The sequence below is a fragment of the Apium graveolens genome, chromosome 3 (assembly GCF_009905375.1).
Source record: "Apium graveolens cultivar Ventura chromosome 3, ASM990537v1, whole genome shotgun sequence".
Classification (NCBI taxonomy): domain Eukaryota; kingdom Viridiplantae; phylum Streptophyta; class Magnoliopsida; order Apiales; family Apiaceae; genus Apium; species Apium graveolens.
Window position 1 is genome coordinate 6,173,415 of NC_133649.1, and position 20,710 is coordinate 6,194,124.

General features: G+C 33.3%; 2 protein-coding genes across 3 annotated transcripts; both read right to left on the reverse strand.

The window, feature by feature from the left end:
* Positions 1 to 4,241: 4,241 nt before the first annotated feature.
* Positions 4,242 to 13,078, reverse strand: LOC141711509 (uncharacterized). 2 transcript variants are annotated; one of them, XM_074513984.1, is made up of 9 exons: positions 12,623 to 13,073; positions 10,551 to 10,598; positions 10,369 to 10,428; positions 9,815 to 9,901; positions 9,547 to 9,651; positions 7,985 to 8,098; positions 7,749 to 7,849; positions 6,033 to 6,144; positions 4,242 to 4,533 (listed from the first exon to the last, which is right to left on the reverse strand). In XM_074513984.1, the coding sequence occupies exons 1-9, from the start codon at positions 13,061 to 13,063 to the stop codon at positions 4,405 to 4,407; spliced, it is 1,197 nt and encodes a 398-aa protein (XP_074370085.1). In that variant the 5' UTR covers positions 13,064 to 13,073; the 3' UTR covers positions 4,242 to 4,404. The 2 variants fall into 2 exon arrangements, with proteins under 2 accessions (XP_074370085.1, XP_074370086.1); XM_074513985.1 differs by lacking the exon at positions 4,242 to 4,533 and adding an exon at positions 6,905 to 6,939 and having other exon boundaries at positions 12,623 to 13,078.
* Positions 13,079 to 13,351: 273 nt separating this feature from the next.
* Positions 13,352 to 18,954, reverse strand: LOC141711510 (histone-lysine N-methyltransferase ATXR2). The gene is made up of 15 exons (XM_074513987.1): positions 18,818 to 18,954; positions 18,649 to 18,724; positions 18,255 to 18,340; positions 17,762 to 18,123; positions 17,179 to 17,291; positions 17,062 to 17,093; positions 16,469 to 16,620; positions 15,882 to 15,969; positions 15,643 to 15,691; positions 15,485 to 15,539; positions 15,257 to 15,326; positions 15,105 to 15,174; positions 14,716 to 14,792; positions 13,833 to 13,889; positions 13,352 to 13,716 (listed from the first exon to the last, which is right to left on the reverse strand). The coding sequence occupies exons 1-15, from the start codon at positions 18,899 to 18,901 to the stop codon at positions 13,606 to 13,608; spliced, it is 1,482 nt and encodes a 493-aa protein (XP_074370088.1). The 5' UTR covers positions 18,902 to 18,954; the 3' UTR covers positions 13,352 to 13,605.
* Positions 18,955 to 20,710: the final 1,756 nt, after the last annotated feature.

Genomic DNA, 20,710 nt, shown 5'->3' on the forward strand with positions numbered 1-20,710 from the left:
AGGGAGTCCTTACATTTAGCACACGTGTGGCCACTCGATTGAGAACATGAATGAAGTGCCGCACGGCTTCAACCCACATATATGACAGCAAGTTTGAGCCTTTTAAAAAACTTCTTGTCATAGCAGCAACAGTTCGATTCCTACGCTCAACAACCCCATTTTGTTGCGGGGTATAAGGAGCGGTATAGTGCCTCAAAATACCAGCCTCCTCACAAAATAATGTAAACTCCCTACTACAAAACTCGCCACATCGGTCCGTCCTTAGGATTTTGATTCATTTTTCAGATTTATTCTCAACAGATGCTTTACATCGTTTAAACATTTCAAATGCTTCACCCTTGGTTTTTAACAAGTACACCCACATCTTACGACTCATATCATCTACAAGCAATAGAAAGTACCTATTACCAGCCGGCGTTGGTGGCGAGATAGGCCCACAGATGTCCTCATTGATCAATTCGAGTGTCTGTTTTGCAACAAAAACAACTTGAGTCGGAAATGGTTTCCTTGACTGTTTGGACATCAAACAGCCTTCACAGGGCTTTTGGCAGCATCAAGTTTGGCATCCCAATTGCCATACTCTCCTTTGACATAAGTTCTATGACTTTAAAATTCAAATGCCCCATAAGGGCATGCCAGAGCCAAGTCTATTCCTCATTCTTTGACATCAAGCACTTAGGACTGTTTTCCTCAAGACTTATCTTGTATAAACGATTCTCAGACCTTTGCACTATCATTAACAGCCTCCTTGTTTCTTCATAAATTTATAGGTAATCTCCTTTTAAAATAACCTTGCTCTCATCCTCAGATAGCTGGCCAAGGCTTATTATATTATATATTACACAAAGTCAGGATGAGATATACCTCCTTTAAAAGATGTTCTTCACCGTTCTTACATTTGAATGATATTGTTCCTTTCCCTTATTGCTAAACTTAGAGTCATCCCCAAAGTCATATGATTATTGGCCCCGTTATCGAGGTAATACACCTGTGACTCCTTCCTTTCTCCTCTTGAGACAAAAGAAGTTGGCCACCAGGGGTCTCCATTTGTCCCCGCATCCTTTCTCATGGCCTTTTAGTCGTCCTACAACCTCATCCACAGACATGTGATCTACATCCCCGAACTGTTCAATAATTGAGGCTATCTGTAGAAATTTGGACGGCACGGCCCTTAATAGTTTCTTAACAACGTTTACCTCTTCCACCTTCTCACCTAAAACACGTATATTAGTTACAATCACATTCAGTTTCATATAGAAGTCTTCGAGTTGATCCGTTTTTTCATACTTAAGGATTCGAACTCGGTTCTCAATGTTTGCACCTTTGCAACCTTCACACGATCTGCAACCATACAGAGTGTTTTGATGGTCTCTCATACTTCTTTTGCGGTTTTCTTTTCTAACTAACATCAACAGTATCTCCTACAGTATACATATAGCTGTCAGAGCAAATTTATCAGTTCGAATTGCAACCTTCGCCTTTCAATCGTCGGTTTTTACCGCTTACTTCCATGAACACCTTCATCTTCAAAGACCATGCGGTATAGTTGTTTCTAGCCCGCATCGGGTAGTTTAGACCAACAAAATCTTCTTTGCTCTTCGATGTCTCCATAATATTTCGGGGCATGAACTTGGACATTAACAACCGTTAGCTCTGATACCTAATATTAAAACTAGACTATGTATAGATATAATGTGTTTGTATGAAACGGGAAAAGCAAGATGGGAAGAAAATGTTCTTCTGCATTGCTTCAGAAAATGATTACATGAAAGATTTATAAAACAATATACACCCACGATTGTGGTTACATAAAAATAGCAAATACTTCACTGGACTCCTATTACTCAACTATCTAATTAACTCCCAGAAATACTCTGACACACATAGACCTGGTCTATAGTCTCTTATTCAAATAAAAAGTAATACTAATGTTTAGATTGTGTATACTAATCCAGGACCCTCTATGATCAGTGCGTTTTTACGACTCCTGTCTTGTTTCTTATTCCTAGGGGTGTCAAACGGATAATTCGGATACGGATCTGCCTATATCCGGATTCGGATCCGAATCCGAAAATCCGTATCCGTATCCGAATCCGAAAATATTTAAAGAATAATATCCGAATCCGGATCCGACGGATACTATCCGGACACGGATAATATCCGGATCCGAATCTGATTTTCAATTAGAATTTTTTATTTTATATTAAAAATTAAAAAAATTGAAAAAAAATAAAAAAAATATAGTTAAAAATAAAAATTCATTTTTAAAAATTAAAATAGGTGATAAAGTGATTTAATTATATTTTAAATTTTCAAAAATTAATTTTGTTTTTCTTTTCAATATAAACGAATTCTTTAAATTGTTGAACTCAAATGATTTTTTCTATATGTCTATAAAATTTGTATAAACATGATATTTAATATATGTGTGTACATAAACACACTATAAATTTAATATAATATATTTTTAAATTATTTAAATATTTAAATATAAAATATATTTATTCGGATTCAGATATTATCGAATACAAATATGCCTATATCCGTATCCGTATCCGCAATCGTCGGATTCGAATACGGATAATATCCGCTTTGTGTCGGATACGGATAACGTCCGCTTTATTTCGGATACGAATGCGAATTTTTTGGACGAATATCGGATTTTTCGAATTTTTTTGACAGCCCTACTTATTCCTAATTTGTCAAGGAATGAATCTTCCTTTTACTACAAACATAAAATAAGTAGGTGGTGGCCAGTATATGTTACAATAAACCCTATGTTTTCCGTTTTTAGTAATGATCCAAGTAAAATTCTTCAAATAGTTAATTTTTTATACTTACGTGAAATCCAAGAAGTGAGATCATATTTCTTAGTCAAACATAGACCATAGTACATATTTCACACATTTACAAACAAAATAAAAACATAAACATAAAAATTATCCAATAATAAACGGCAAAACTTATTTATAAATATTTTTATTGTAATATTAAAAAAAATTAAAATTAATCTCAGAATCGTTATTCTTTTATTTTCTATTTTATATAGATTAAACTTAATATATTACTGTGGTGTCTCCTGCCTGTGTACACTGAATTATTTTATATATTCAAGTGTACATCTGTACTAGTTTGACTTGAATATTTGATTAAATTTCATGCCAATGTTAATGAATTACGTTAATACCTATATATATACAAATGAGTAGGTAGAAATGCTTAATAAGTTTCTTGATTGAAAGAGATTAGCTGTGCTTGGAATTGTTTTATTTTGTGGAATATGTACCCTGTTTCTTCATCGTTTTTATTATTAATTTTTGAGCATGTGTTCCTCTTTGTACATTCCTTTAAGAATGATCCAAATGGCCGCTGACAGTTACTTAGATTAAGACTAATCAGTTTTCGTTTGTTTACCGATTATGACTTGATAGATACCTTAAGACAACATTAATAACAATCAGTACAAGGAACTAATTTCAATAGAGTTGCCAGAGGACACACCTCTTGTTATACACAGACTTGTAAAAAGCGCATTAAGCGGACGCTTAAGCGGAGATTTAAGTGAAATCGGAGATAAAATTGCTTGGATTAATGTAAAATCAGATATTGAAGTGTTTAATAAAGTTTAATCAAGTTTAAGCGGCTTTAAGCGAAATTAAGCGAAATTTGATCGCTTAAGCGATTTTTGACGAATTAAAAGGGATACTAAAAATAATTAGAAAAAAATAAATCTTATTTTTAAAAAAAGTGTAATTTAATATTTTTAAATGTTATTTTTATTTTTTAAGTTGATTATGACTCTGTAAATGATTATTTTATTAGTTTATTATAATACGTGAATGTTATCTTTTTATTCAAAAAAAATTCTTTATTTTTAATATATACATATTTATTTATAATCCGATTAAGCATTCGTTTTTAAAACCGTTTAAGTCGCGCTTAAATCTAAAATGCTTAAGTGGCGCTTAAGCTCTGACTTCACCGCTTAGGTCCGATTTACCCTTTTTACAACACTCAGTTATACATTTGACTAATTGAGACGGAGGGAAATATTGTGTTACTACTTTTCTCATTACATCAAACGGTAATTCCTCCATCTCTTCGCATCTTGGTGTTGGAGCAGACTTACGGCCAGAAAAAGATTCTGCCTCGTAAAAAGTCGGGTCCTGGCACAATACATTTGTATGGTGCCATTGTCACTGAAGGTTCGATATTGCCTGGCAGTCCTTCAGCAATACCAATTTGTTAAAAAACAAAGTTTATATTTCCGCCTCAAGTGATATCCAATTTGAAAGGGCATAAGAAGAAAATCGTTACTGTAAAACATATCAGCCAGAAAAACCCTAGTTCCCGAATTTCTAAGTGCAATCAACTTTAATTTTCTAAAGGAAGGAGAACTTCACATTATTTTTTACTTGAAAGATAAAGGCCAGATACAATGGCCACTCCAGCGACTGTAACACCAATTGTTTGGAGGATCTTGGCTGCAGATATAGCTCCTTTTCTTGAAGGCATAGCTAAAAGATCATTCAACTGCACAACAAACAGATTGCAAATAACAGTCAAGTACAACTTTTCCGATCCACTAACCAAGATTTGCATTGCACTGGCATATATTGCTTTTAATGATAAAAGGCTTCAAATTGGCAAGACCCCACACAGTTCGGGCTCTATATAAGCAAATACAAACTCAGACTTAAATTCGTACAGAATATAGTCCATGGATGGAACAAAACAGAGCTAAAAGATGTACACAAGTATAAATAGACTATATGAACGAAATTCCATTTAAAATTTCAACATTCAAACTACTCTCTCCCAATAGTAAGTCATCATCATACAGACTCAGCTGATATATAACAAAACCGCTAGATACAAATTACAACACTACACAATGATCAGACAAAACATGATGTGGAAGGTAATTTTATACTGTAGTACTCCCAAATTTTAGTTTGTAATAGACACATAATCTTATACTGTGGTGTTATAATGTAATCCTGCATTATAACAGAATCTTACTAACTAGTAATTTGTTGTTTCAAATGCAAATTATACAGTAGTGCTCTAAGATGTTACTTGCTCCATTCCCTTTTACTAGTCACTTCTGAAAATGCCATGTTTCCCACTTATACCCATAATTATTGCACTTATTTAGTGTGTTTGTGTATGGGGAGAAGCCAGCATTGGAAATGACCAAGGGAGAGTAATTTTGGAAAACAGTTCATAAGTTTGAGTAGAACATTGAGATGGACGACTAATAAGTGGCATCTAAAAAAACGGAGTGAGTAGTTCGTAGTATACCCATGACTGAAAATTCATAACTGACTATAGACAGATTATTGAAGCTTGTGAACTTTTTGTACCCAAAATGTAAATGGTTGTCAAATTATTGAGCAGCTTGCATTCTATTACATATGTGATATGTGTTTTTTAATTGAATTCTAGTTTGCCAAAAAGAATAATTAGAATATGAGCACTACTTCGCTCATATTTGTTTTTTTTTAATTTTCAATTTTAAGCATATACCTCTTGCCCATTTCGGGTGCTTATAATGAGTGAGCTGTAGTAGCTATTCTAAGCTTAAGATTATAGTCAGATTCTGTCTGCTAACAATTGTTATAGATATCACAGGTTTTCCCCAAACAGGAGTGCATCTGTTCAATTGGTTAATGATTCAGATTTCCACAGGTAACTAGCTGTACCCTACGGGCTACGGGTTCCTATTCTTCTGTTTCATATGGCTATACAAGAACTCAAGGAACTCAAATGTGTCGAAAATAATAGGATTCATGTTCACATGCTTTTCAGCTATTACCTAAAAATAGAATGACCTTTAAATGACCATCAAAAGAAACCCAGAGAGTTGGCCAATCTCGAATTAGCAAATATCCAATCAGAAAAATGCAATTAAGAACTCTTGGTCAGTATAATTATGTAATTGCTTCAACCATAAGGTCCATAAATATAAGATTAATATGTAGATACAGCTATTTCTACGAAATTCCTCAATACAGAAATCTTTCACTAACCTCGACAGGTTGTTTCCAATGCTTCTTTATTCCTTGTAGGTGCCCCTTCCCAACAACTGCAACAACTGAACTATGCTCATTTGCAACTTTTAATAACCTGGATGACATGTACCTGAATATAAAACCAAGTTAAAGTAAATCAGAGATAAATATATACAAGTTTTGAAAAAGGACATTGATAATAACATCATTATCGGGTGGATAAGTCTAGTTCAATTAGTAAACCAAATTACTGTTCATCAATAAGATGGTTACATGAGAAACTTATAGATTATAAAAAACATCATTCTTGGGTGGATAAGTCTAGTTCTAAATATTAACCAAATTGACTGTTCAACAATAAGATGGATACATAGAAAGTTATGGCATTATATATATGTTAAACCATCCATGCCACTTTGTACGACTGCATGAAGTAAAAATCTGAGGTAGTTATAATTTATGCAATTATCACAGCTGGTACTACATTACTGTCTAAGCCCTCCTTTGTTTCACAAACTTTGCAGCTCCTTAGGTTATTTAGAGTTCCGGAACTCCGTTAAGTTTTACAGCTCCTGGGTGAAGATTATATTTTGTTTGGTTGATCACTATGTAAGTAGAAGTTACATAGTGATTCACTATGTAACTTCTACTTACATACTTAATTTTGGTAAATTGAATGATTAATAGTTCAACAGCTATGTAAATTAAAACATTCGCAATTAAATACTTCAAAAAAGAAAAACTTGTGCAAGTGCTTATTGGGTGGATGCAGAGTCAAACTAGGCCTATTTGCAACAAAAACATTATGCCTCTAGAGACCGGAACGGCAGAACCACACAGCATCTCCATATGTAATATTCTAAAACTTAAGATCCATTTGGAGCGGTTACTTGTATTATTCTCACATTTCAGTGAACTCCATCACCTGACGCAGAAACATACGGAATTCAAAACCATACTATTATACCAGCAAAATAGTACTAACAATCAAGATGAAATTTAGCATCCACAGACTTTCTTAATTAGTTAAACTGCATAGAGGCTCTAGGAAAAACTCTTCCATAACCAATCAGTAGAGGATCTGCATTACTGTTTAGCAGATGCAGGTAAAAGTTTTAAATCATCAACCTATTATAGATCATGAAATTTTTGCTGCACTATTTTTTAAAATGAAGATATTAAACTACCCTGTAACAAATAACTTAGCTGCAGGTAAGTTACAGATTTTAATAAATTAATTATACAAGATCTGTAGCCATCAAAGGTCAGGGCACCACAAACTAAAGAAAGAATATAGATGCAAATACCAGCGCTCTACTATGTGAATTGATAAATTTAAGTTCATATTATCACTTGGACTGTGTTTAAAAAAATGGTGTTCATTTCAAAAGATAAATTTCATTTGACATAAATTGAGTTCTCGTTTCAAATTCTCAAATTTAAGCCAACACTTAAATGCCAGGGTTCTTAGAAAATCCAAAAATGTCATTTGGACCAAATTCATCACATTAAAAAAATTCCTAGTTTTGCGAACGTACCATAGAAGTATTTGATCAACCTATCTCCATCTCCTATACAATTTTTTAGGCATGGAAGCACAAAAAACAGAGAAAAGCAACAAACCAAATATCCGAATAATAAGGAAGATAAGCATTTAACAGCTATGAGGGAGATCAAGCAAGTTCAGCAGGTTGAAAACTATATGCAAGAAAAAAATGAAAGTAAGATACTAACTTATCTCGTTCATGAACAAGAGTTTCCATCACAGTTGGAAACTCTTTGCTCAACTCTTGGATTACAAGGGTTAGCATGTCCACATCATCCATTTCCTTCAGCTGCAACACCCATCAAACAAAAGGGTAAAAGTAAATAAAAATTGGATTCCACAAATTTGCAAATAAGCCCATTTCTACGTTAATCTAATCTCAAAATATTTCGATCTAGAGGAACCTTCTAGCAAATAATCTTACCATTCGAGTCAGATCTTCTGCGCTCGGCAAAAGAATTGCTTGAAATAGTAAAGAATACAGTAATTTCAACTTATGCCAAAGCGGCAATTTTCCCCATGTGCGCCCCAGAGTTATCTGTCAAAAATTATGCAAAGAACATCAGAGATTAAACATCTTTAACTATAAATTGTACATTTTTATTCATATCATATATTATACAATTGTACCGTAAATCCAAAATGTAAACAATAGACTATTAAGTAATAGTATGTTATACAATTTTTTATTTTCAAACTCAACTTTCACTTTTGTCAAGACTTGCATTAATCTAATTAGAATAATCCTACTTATAACCAATCAAATATATCTATCTATATATTAAACGAAGCATATAGTTGTACTTGTCCCAATGATTACATTTTCATTCAAAAATTTCCCAGCTCAATCCTTTCTGAGCTAAAGTAGAGCTAAAATTTGTAAAATATAACTAGAAAGACCCAATATCTTGGGAAATATTAAGGAGTCCCGCATATTTTTATTTTTTTTTAATAAAAAAAAGGTTCAAATTATTAATGTAATGTTATATGATTCTATAACAGTCTTGGAGGAAAAAAAATAGGGGTTAACTTTTATGGATTTTAAAATTTTGACTTGTAGCATGGCATGTTAGTTTTTTTATACGTTGCTATGTATTCTTAATTATGATACTTACGTATACAATATGTTTCTGTTTACAATACTAGTAAATTATGTGTATATTATAGAATTCTTCAATCTTCTATGTTATCTATTTCTTGTAGTGATACTTAATATAATTATTGTTACATATATTGCATTATAGTTAGTTTATTTTGCAATATTTCATGTACATGAATAAAAATTATAAGTAGTCATGTCAAGTTAAAATATTGCCATTTAAGATGGTAAATACCTATGATTAAATTATTATTATACATTATTTTAATTACATAAATAATATGTAATATTTAATAAATATTACTAGAAGTCTAGAACTAATAGTCCGAAACTATCAAATATATTATTAACTACATCATACTTATAGTATTTTTCATATAACTAAAAATAATACAACCATGAATCTCATGGGTACTAACAAGTAGTACTATTAACTAAAAGCTCCAACTTTCAAAAAATGGATGACTTGGAAACAAAACATTAAAATGAGGCGCAATAGATGTTAAATCTAAGACCTAACTCTCATGAACGTGAAATCGTGATGCAGCATATTTAAACAAATCTATGCTTCAACTACATGCGTAGACTACGTGATCCTTTTGTCTAGGTACTATAATATAAAAATGTCTTTTCCCATTACAGCATTTTATCCTCCTACTACTAATCATTAGGATCTTAAAAGAATCGCCATGTTAATAAATTCACTTAAACCAGTTGATGCATAACGTTGCACCAGTATATGCAAAAAAAATACAATAGTACACAAAGATATAAGATGTTGAAATTCTTAGTTTTTAAATATACACCGGTAGCATGACAAGATTATTGAAAACAAAAAGAGATTAAAACAAGATAAATTGAATGCAACAATCCACAAAATATCTTACATTTACTGGGCGATCACCGAGTATCACCTTGCCTCCATATTTCATAGCTTCTTCATATGCCACACGAAATTCAGAACCAGGAAAAACCTCAAGCTTACTCGCGACCTATATAACACAAACAAGCAAGAAAATTTAAAATTCGGAATACAAAATAAGTATGGTTTTGGCATGTTTCTTCTTATCAAACGTATGATCATTATTGTGAGAAATATAGAAATAACATAAGGGAACATATTATTTCAGTACAGCTTTAAACTTCATACTACACCTTAGCGAGAAACCAGCTGTAGAGAATTCCAAAGGCATTACTTTTCTTCTTCTTCCACTGGTCTATCATGTCTCCAACTGTAGGTACCTGGTGAACTAAACATGAGTACATGTTAAAAAAAAAGGTAACAAGTTAATATAATGCTTATTAATCTTCATAGAATTTCCTACCTTCCAGTAAGACTATCCATACAACTTAAGGAACAAAATCAAGGCGTTTGATTCACCAAATACTTTATAATATGACATCTATATCCAACCTCCAAACTAAAAAAACATGAAATGTAACTAAGACTGTAAAACACCAGTATGGTTCATCCACATGAGGACATAATTGAAAGCCTAACCTAAGAAAATAACAAGCAACCGTTACGCCTTCATATGACAATATGATGTGACAAGACAAATTAAAAGTAAATATATCTCCTATAGGAGTATATATGTTCGTCTTTCCACCATCAGCACAGCGCCTCAGACACAAGACAATATAGCGAGAGTGGGAAGAGTTCAAGAAATAGAGAGACAGATTGAGAATCTTATATTACGAGCACAAACCTTTAGATTCTGAGGCGCAAGTATGGATACCCGACTTGCACATAACTCCAAAAAGACAACCTATTCTCCACACATTTACAAGTGAAGGCCAGTTCAGAAACTCATACAATGAAAAAGCAGGAAGCAGGTCTAAGCCCGCTAAAAAACCTTGTATCAAAAGATGTTTACAGGCTATAACATACCTGTGGTTGTAAAAATTTAATTACAGCTTCAACTTCTTGGCAGGATTCCTGCAATACAAATTCCAAAACTGTTCAGTACTGCATATGATGATAAGTCTACGTATTATCATCTAACTCAATATTGTCGTGCATTCCATATTTAGATTTTATGGTTAAATTCTGAGACTATGAAAAGTTTTAAAACCTACAGGAGGATGAAGACATGTTTAACACTGGATAATCATCCTTTGTCTCGATAGTCTCACCTCCAAAAATGAAAAGGAGAGTCCATTTTAACAAGTTTGTTTTTCATAGAAAATAGATTCAATTTTAAAATAGGATGACTAGAACACAAGCACAAGCCCCCGAGGATCTTCAACAAGCAAAAGCATAAAAAAACAGGCAATTGGGAGGGTATAAAAACTCACTCATATTGGATATTCTAGTAGGAACCCAGAATGAATCAATAAACAATTTGCTCTAATACCAAAAATTGTAAACAATAAAATTACAAAAAAAAAGGGTTCTGCGGCCAATAAAAACGCCATTTTTTCAACGTCAGATAAAATAAAAGCAATAATGTAAATGTCCTAGCCTTTACTCACAATCCCCTAATCCCTTTAACTTGAAGTCTTGAACAGAACCAAAAAATGCACTAGCAGAATTTGATGCAGAAACTTTTTCCTAAACCTGGTTGCCTTTAAATGACTGTAATTAATTCAAAATAGCCAAAACAATTGTTCATTCAGAGGCAGGCCAAATTCAGATCTCAAAAAGTTATAAAGTCGAAGGTATGAGGCCAACAGCTCGAAACCGGAGTAGGTTGATTTGGAAATGCTTTAGGGAGAACGAAAACAAAGTCCAAATTTGGTGCATCCTGTTATAATCCATTACTCAATTAAAAATAATAATAAGTCCAACAAATATACTACCCTCTGCCCCATAACTTTTGCAGTCGACTTCACGAATTTAAAGACATAGAAAACACACATGCACATATATAATGAAAAAAAATGCAAATGTTTAAGATTCAAATTTTAATAGGAAAAAAAGAGCTTGAATAATAACATGTGCAAGTATTATGTGCAAAGGTAAAGAATTCTCTAATCGTAACAATTCGTCAACCAGAGGACTTTAAAATCCATATTTCCACAATCAGCTCAAAACCATGGCTGTAGAATTAGACCAAGCTCCTGCTTACGATTAATCTTGCAATTCAAATAACATTCTATATGCCTCAGTTAAACTAAACTTAAAGACCATACTATAGTTATATCTTCCAGAACGTTAATCAAAATAGTCCAGCCTAGCACTTCAGTTAATACTTGTAATTTGTATATTTTAACCAAAGCTCATGATCAATCGCATTCTATTTACCAGCTTCAAAATACTAATTTTCAAGTTCTTTACCTTTTTAACAATCAAATTTTCAAATCATAAAAGAAATTATCATCCATCAAACATTAACAATCAAATAATACAACTTATAAAAAATACTATCATCCATCGAACACCAAAGAAACGAATAAATACACTCCAAATTCCTCAAATTCTTATAGAATCAAACGGATACAGAGAAACAAACATAAATTACCAAAATAAGCATACGAGAGAAATCCGTACACTCAATTTTCAAACAATTCACCTACTAGCTCCGAATTCTCTAGGTTTTACACAATCAAATGCTTCAATTTCAATTTATTACACATACATCACACACAGAACAAAGTACAAACCTAACAATTCCTCCAAAATCCTCAACATCATATACAATTCAAAAACAAACAAATTAAAATCACGCACTATAGGACTCAATTATCCACAATTCCCCTACTAGCTCCAAATTCTCTAGGTTTTACATAATCAAATGCTCCAATTTAATTATCACACAAACATCACACACTAGACAAAGTAATAAACCTATCAATTCCTCGAAAATCCTCCAAACATTACGTACAAGGAACTCAATTATCGAACAGTTCACCTACTACCTCCAAATTCTCTAGGTTTTACACAATCAAATGCTCCAATTCAATTATCAAACAAAGTAATAAACCTAAAAACTCCTCAAAAAAACTCGAAACATTACGTACCAGAGAAACATGAGCAGTTCCGATAAGATACACAACGCATTCACCGCCTTCAACTGAACTCTCACACGTGAGTTTCACCACACTTTTACACATCTCCTCCGGCAACACTGCTTTCGAACTCTCGCTACTACGAGCACTCTCCTCATCGACATCGACGTATTCATTATCAACAGACGCTACGCTGCGATCTGATCCTTCGTCGATTGCGTTGGAAGCATCGGATTCTGGTTGAGTTGGTTCCGGATCGATCACCGACATTTTACACGCCGGAGGAAATTGCGGTGGCGTTACGGCGGTGGAGAGGCGGCGATGACGGTGTGAATTGGATAGAGATGTGTATGAGTGGCGGGGTGTTGTACGGGGGAAACGTATATAAGAACGAGTTGAACGAGTTTGACTCAGTGAGTTGATTAAGTTCAGTCTCGGTTTTAGAGTGATCATGCTTGATGTGAGCTAAACTTAAATTTGGATTGCATACTTGATTTTTCGAATTAAAATTCTGTTTTGGTTTTAATTTAATTTAGTACCTCTTAAATATATATTAGAAATTGTATTATTTCGACTTGTAAATTATTATTCTGTTTAATTATCCACATTTTTGGATGATAAATAATTTACTCAAAAAAAAAAATTCGTCAAAAATTTACTCAAAAAAAGATTAGCCGTTTCTCAATCACAAAATTTTAATTATCATGATATTCATATTATTTAATTGAAATTTGAAATATAAGCAACATACATTCTTTTTTTTATAGTAGTCAACCCGCAGAAATTTGAAATATAAGCAACATACATTCTTTTTTTGTATAGTAGCCAACCCGCAGCCGCTACACGCGGGTAATCCCTACGGCCTCACGCAAAACCCGTAAACCACGTGAAATAAGATAACAGACTCTTTAAATTAGTCAACATTAGTCAACATGAAGAAAGGTAAATTAAGAATGAAATGGCAAAATTAAGATCATGGATCTGATGAAGCATGATTACTGTTGTTCCTCCGAACATTTAGGACACCGGCAACTGAAACCATAGTCGGCAAGAGATGCTTGTCTCTCTTCGAGTGGAAGATCTTCATCTATATATGATATTGTTATCTGGCATTCAAAATACAAGCATGATGTAGATTAAGTATACAAAAAAAACCTCCAATTCCATTTATAATTTACCAAGGTAATATAGTAGAATCTAGAGCCACAGATTGCGCAAGTACCTCTTCTCCTTTGTGAATGGGTCTGAGAGCAATAATTGTTGCTTGCCCATCCCTGTCCTGCAATTTCAAGCCTTAAAAATCAGAGATCATGGGAAAAACCGGTGAAGGACAGAAATCGATCTGACTGACTACACGTATATGCAACATATCCTGAGGTAGAAGCTCTACTCAAATTGAAGCAGAAGATAGTAAGAATTAGAGTTAAAAGAACCAAAAGTTTCTTTTCAGTGTTATTTCTTCATTGAAAAGGTTCAGTGAAATCTGACAAGTTATATCAGTTTAATCTTACAAGGGCAATAAATAACGCTAGTTCAGCTGACACCAGTATTTCTGATTGCTAAGGATGCAGGAGCAAACTTTACATTCATAAACTACTTTGTCAACTTAATATGATGGGAACATTTTTCACATGTGATTACATTGGTGGATATTGATACAAAAGGAACTTAGAGTTGTAATAGTTCATGAATACGCCATATCTAAGCTTTCTTTAGATTGGAAAATTGATAATTTCATACAAACTAGGCATCAAAAAGAAAGAACGGTAGAAACTTATCTTAACTTAGTAGATGGTCAGTTATTAACTGGCATCAACTAATTACCAAAAGAAAAACTTGCCCCATATCTATTCAGGGTATAACAGAGATTCATGAAAAAGGGACAAGCTAGAAGATCAGACATGCAGCTATGAGCAATTACCAAAAGAAAGGCTTGCCCCATATCTATTCAGGGTATAACAGAGATTCATGAAAAAGGGACAAGCTGTTAGATCAGACATGCAGCTATGAGCACAACTTCATCTTAGACGAACGCCTAAAATATTTCTTTAGGGGATTGAACTTGACAAAGTTACAGCTTACAAATACATTCAAGCATAGTATACCTGCTCTCGCTTAAATGCTTTTGCATTAGGAAGACAGGAATGGTTCATACAACTCTGCAAAGGAAAAAATGCAGTGCCTGATACAGAACAATTATCAAATTAGCCATTTCTCTATTTCTTTAAGTACAACAGTATGTTAAAAATATGATCGAATTGCAAGTATGTAACTTGGCATCCTATTGACAAAGAACACGAATAAAAATCAATTTCAAATTAGCAAGCACCATGCTGGGCAGGGAAACAAACATGTAATGGTAGTAAAAGAAACACTTTGTTACTCAACAAATATCCAAATACCGAAACAGTTATTTAAATAAACCACATGATTTCACAAAGATAGAAAAGTAAGACATAAGTTTTTTTATTCGCACAAAATTTAGATTTTATACCTTGACAGCAAACTGAATAGTCATCACCAAGAGCATTTAGAAAAGGCTTTGTTACTTGCTCAGCCTTTTTCTGCCACATTTGCAAGTCTAAGAAACATATTCTGAAGGGAACAAACAGTGAAGACAAAGCACCACAAAACATGTTCTCTAACCTTTTCAGATTCTGGTAGTTCATTTACGTACAAGAAATAATCCTCCACTGGGGATGCTACAACCAAATCACTGTCACAGAATTATTTAAACAATTATTAAAGAACGGGTATAGTAGAGCAGACCGAAGATTCTTCAGAAAGCTCATTATACAATTACAAGATTCAAAAAATCATTAAAAATCCTTGATATATTAAAAGCACAACATGGTTTAAAACTGACATACTTACAGGTTATTCAGCTCAAACATGCCAATAAGATTTCCATAAATTTCAAGCGAAAATACTTGGAAACTCAGAAGTTAAGGACTGGAAGTCATTGGAAAGGAGACGAGGATTGTGATACATGCATCAGTAAATAGCGAACTAATTAACAGGTGCAAGGATACATAGCTCACACTCCTTGTCAAAAATAGCTTCCTTCAATAATTCTAGTGACTGGTAAAAACAAAAACAAAATCAGTTGGTCAGTTGTGGAAGGTGGAAAATATTGTGTGGTACCATCATCTTAAACAACCAATACATGATGCACGTGAAAGATACATAATTCAACACCATGCCATAGTAGTTATAGACTAATATGTTGAAAGAAAATAGTTTGCATGAATATTCTCTTTTATGAACTAACCGTGAATGCCAGCTGCCTAATCTGCATTCTAAATGCAGCTTCATCACATGAATCAACATCGTCTGGCAAAGCCATACAATCCCACCAACTAAAAACAAATGCAAGAACTTCTTAGTATACTGTACGTTAGACCATTATGAAAAAGAAAATAAACAGATATTCTTAAGGTAAAAGAAGACAACGAACACTTTCTAGATAAACATAGCAGAACAAGTTTTTAATCAACTTCACATTCATTAGCAACTCGTTCTGTTCAATTCAGTGAAATTATGGTAATGCTTTAGTACGGGTTGAATAACAACAACATTAATTGGCTTCAGAAGTAGTTTTACAAACAATTAATGCGCCTAATCATTATACAGAGGAATTTATATAAATATTTTTGGTGTTAAACATAGTTTTGATGTTTGATCCACAAAATGGACTGTTGAGATAAACTGAAACAGTTGAGCGGCACAAATTTTATTATTGGGTAAGACCAAGTATGTTATAGAAATTCTTTCGTCGCCTTACAAGAAATATTTTTCATCAGAAATTGAATTCTCATAGTTGAGCATTTGTAGGATTAGGACCGATCAAGGAAGTACCTTCTCTTATATCCCATTGATATAGGCTTCCATGCCTCAAGAAGCATATGGTAATCACAATTGTCTGAAAATTCAGAACATGCACGCTTTCCGTTTTCTTTTAGTTTAGCTGCTTTCAATTTTCTATACTTTAGTATGGTCGAAACAATTGCCTACAATACAATAAGAAACTCAGTTTGTTGATCAATACAATTAACAGACACCATAATAAAAAGGAGCATGATATCATATTTCTCTATTTATGTGAGAACCTACAAAATAAACTTCAATTGTATGATTATCTCTTGTTTACTTGGCTTATATTTACAGTCGTCATGTTGATTTTTTTTCTTCAGAAGCGTGCCAAGAACTAAACATGCTTATTCCGCAAAAAAACTCTTTAGATGGAATCATTAAAATCTGAAGATATACACATAGATATACCCAAAACTTTGTACCCGCCGTAATAGTACACTTGTAACCGGGAATAATAAATTTTAAAAACATTTCTTCACAAGCAAGCTAACGAACAAGTAGATTACTGCCAACAATAGAAATTATTGGCATTAAAGAAAAAGGAAAAAGTAGTGATGACATATTAAGGTGATAAATACCTTGGCAGCAAGAAGAAATATATCATTTGTTTCTGCAAAAGATAACAGAAATGAGTTTTAATCGAATGTTAAGAATAACTTGACTCCGCGGAAAACCACAAGGTATCAAAGCCTTACCATTAGCATGTTCTATAAAAGCCACCATTGCTTCCTTGTGTCTTGACTTCGATTCTGTTCCAGTACAAAGTAAAGAGTGGAACATATCCCAGTCAGCCTCCATACATAGCTTGCTACAAAATACCAGCACGACAATGAGATATTTAGAAAATCACACTATTGTGCTATAATAGACCAACAATTTGCATATGCAACAACTAAAGGGATATAAAATACATATACCCGCCTACTATACCACACTAAACTGGACCTATAAACAGAAAAAAAAACTTAGAACACGTCTGAACTTACCAACATAAAGACTGAAAGATTAGAATGTATTAAGCATCTAAAACCATAAATTCATTTTATAACAGATGCTAGTAAAACGTAGTGGAAAAACACAGGCATTAGTAAAATACTAATATAGGTAGCTCATAGCTCAAACACTAGTCCAGCAGTAAGATAATGTAAGCTGAAATTTGTAATGGTTGTCGTAAATAGCAAGGACATAAAGTTTAAGGAATTGAGGATTGAGATAGGTTTTATAAAATGGAGGAATGGTAACATTCAAACAAATGTACTGGGAACATAAGACCCTCACCTGCAATAGGAACCTTCACTACATCCACCTCGACATGGAACGACCAATGGCTGAGGGAACGTTGTGGAGTAGGGTAATACTAACTCTTCATGCATCAACGAGTGCACTACTTCCATGGGAAGCGGTATTTTAACAGAACTGCTAGAACCACATTCACCCAAGTTCTGGCAGTCTGCTATGTCAGAATTTGCCGCATCATCCGATGAGTCAGATCCATTCCCAGCTTTTGCAACTGACGTTGTTCCCTCATCACATTCATGGTTTGTGGATACTCCTAGATTTTGCAGATAGAGCTTCCTTCCAATTTGGTGCTCTATCGAACTGATGAATCGATAACAAAAACTACATACAAAACAGTCGATCTGCAGCATCAAAAGTTAATGAAATGCATGAGAAACAATGCAAGCAACCCATCTAAACAGAAACAATAAAAACAAAAGAACAAGGTCCGACAAGTGTAACAACAAACAACTATGATATGTATAAACCAAACCTTATTTGCAAAATGTTGGACTCCGAAAAGCATTTGGTCTTTCAATATAAGGTCCCCTTCTTCAAAATCCAAGTCAGCATAGACACCTGCAATTTCATTATCCTCATCACAATGCATTTGACGATGCAACGCAACAAAATAATTAATAACACGCGTAAAAAAATCTTACAAAACGGTGGCAAACAGAGAACTTAGCATCATAATATACCACATTATTAACAGGCACAAAGAGAAAAATGTATACATAATCCAAAACATCCACGACACGGAAATTCAATCAGCAATTACAATTTTTCGACTAAAAGTAAAAACGACATTCATTCAAACATATTATCATACAAGTGGTGTGCAACAGGGTAAATAAGAGAAATTAATCAAAGAATATAACGAATACCTTTTCCGTATTCGCTATTCGGTTTCACTTTGATTCCGAGGCATTTCCTGCTTGCTATTAGCTGCTCAAAGTATTCCTGAATTAAATTGAATTTTTATTAGCAATTGTTTGTATATAAAAGTATGTTGATATTAAGAGATACATATTTGAGATGCATATATAAGCTTACTTCAACTTGTTGAGCAGATGGAGGAGTAAGAAAATCAGCAATTTGTTGGGCGTATTTTGTATCTATTGGACAAATGCTCTCCATTTCAGCTGCTTGAAGAAACACAAGTGAATGCAAAGGCGCCAACTATTTATATGCTCTTGTGAATCAGTAAATATGTTATTACATTTAATTTTTTTATTAAAAAGTGATCAATTGTAAATTTAATGAAAAATATGTAATTGATCAAGGGTTTTGTTAGATAAGTATTAGAGGTACTTGTATGGGTGAGCAGAAAACCGCACAAACCGCAAAAACCGTCCGCACCGCACCAATCTGCACCGCAAAACACGGTTTTTAATTTTCGTGGTGCGGTTGCGGTTTGAATTTTTAATAAACCGCGCGGTGCGGTGCGGGTTGTGGTTTTAAATTTTTGAAATGCGGTTCAAACCGCACCGCAATATTTAATATATATATATATATATAATTATATTTCATAATTCCATTTATTAAGTTTGATTCCATTTAACATACTAGGAGTGCTTACTTAGTGATCATCTTGTTTCGGCAAGATCAATTATTACGTGGTGATCATCCTGTCTGTGTTTCTTCAATAATAATGAGACACATGGTATAAAGCCACCTATTTAGGGAACTCATTTAATTGTCGAGCCAAACTTTTATGTTAAACTTCACAGTGTGGAATTTCTAATTTGTATTATTAAAGAATATTGACGACTTTGTTATATTATTCAGAAATTTAATTAATTTAAGTTTTATATTTATTTAAAAATTTTGAACTTGTAATGTACAAACCGCAGTGAACCGCACCACACCGCACCGCATTTTTGTGGTGTGGTTTATGCGGTTTTTGAGGGTACGCGGTGCGGTTGCGGTTTGAAAATTTGATTAAACCGCATGTGCGGTTTGTTTTGCGGTTTGAGAAAAAAACCGCACCGCCCGCACCGCGCTCACCCCTAGGTACTTGGGTACAAGAATTTGGTCCTAACAAATAACGATTGTGATTTTCTCAAGATGCATGATGTTTGGGATCCATTTTAAATACGAATTTGAAATTTCTAGAATTATTCTTTTGTTTATTGTGTTTTTAGCTTCTTGAGTGGAATATATAATTGTCGTCATGCATGATTTTCAAAATTGTAGACTTGTAGTCTCGGCTGTTTTGATTTTATGGTCAAAGAATAATGTCATTAAAAAGAATATTAAATTTACACTAAAATGAATTTTTTAAGTTTTTATGAATCAATATCAATATCAATATATTCTTAATGTTTACTAGCACTAGTTTTTACAATTTATTTAAAATGCCCTTCTCTATTTTCCTTGTCTTAATCATTTTTTTACCCTTTTTGGTCATACAAAATTCAAATACATGATCCATTTTAATAATCTGACCTAGTTACAACCCATGAATATATCCGATTTCAATTTCTCAATACAAATAATATTATATTTAGCGGATACTCCATATTCACTATCCATGGGTTCCGGATACTCCATATTCACTATCCAACATATTTGTCTTAATTCAATATGGTAACTACTAATATAACAGTAATCACAGTTATTTTGCAAACAATAAAAGGAATGTCTGATCACAATTATCATCACAATTATCATCGAATGTATTTCAATTTCCTTGATTGTAGAACTACATGATTCTGCCGATTCTTCTTTGTAAACATATTCTTCATCGCACAATTTGTTGCACACCACATCATACATACAATCTATAGTATGTATCATACTGAATTTTTTTAAGCATCAATATAACTTACTACAATCTCGAATGGACGACAAAGCAGCTGACAAAGATATAGATTCAACTGGATTTGGTATATATGCTTCTTCTTTTTTGTGTTAGTTCATTCTTATTTGTACTCTTTGATCAAT

What these genes read in the sequence shown, in the direction of transcription:
- LOC141711509 (XM_074513984.1), bottom strand. Translation starts at nt 13,063, where the DNA reads ATGATCACTCTAAAACCGAGACTGAACTTAATCAACTCACTGAGTCAA. An exon ending in CAGAAGATCTGACTCGAATG is followed by an intron (nt 7,850 to 7,984) that starts GTAAGATTATTT and finishes TGGGTGTTGCAG; the next exon opens with CTGAAGGAAATGGATGATGT. An exon ending in ATTGGAAACAACCTGTCGAG is followed by an intron (nt 4,534 to 6,032) that starts GTTAGTGAAAGA and finishes TTTGTTGTGCAG; the next exon opens with TTGAATGATCTTTTAGCTAT.
- LOC141711510 (XM_074513987.1), bottom strand. Translation starts at nt 18,901, where the DNA reads ATGGAGAGCATTTGTCCAATAGATACAAAATACGCCCAACAAATTGCT. An exon ending in CATCTGCTCAACAAGTTGAA is followed by an intron (nt 18,725 to 18,817) that starts GTAAGCTTATAT and finishes AATTTAATTCAG; the next exon opens with GAATACTTTGAGCAGCTAAT. An exon ending in TTTTATAGAACATGCTAATG is followed by an intron (nt 17,094 to 17,178) that starts GTAAGGCTTTGA and finishes TATCTTTTGCAG; the next exon opens with AAACAAATGATATATTTCTT.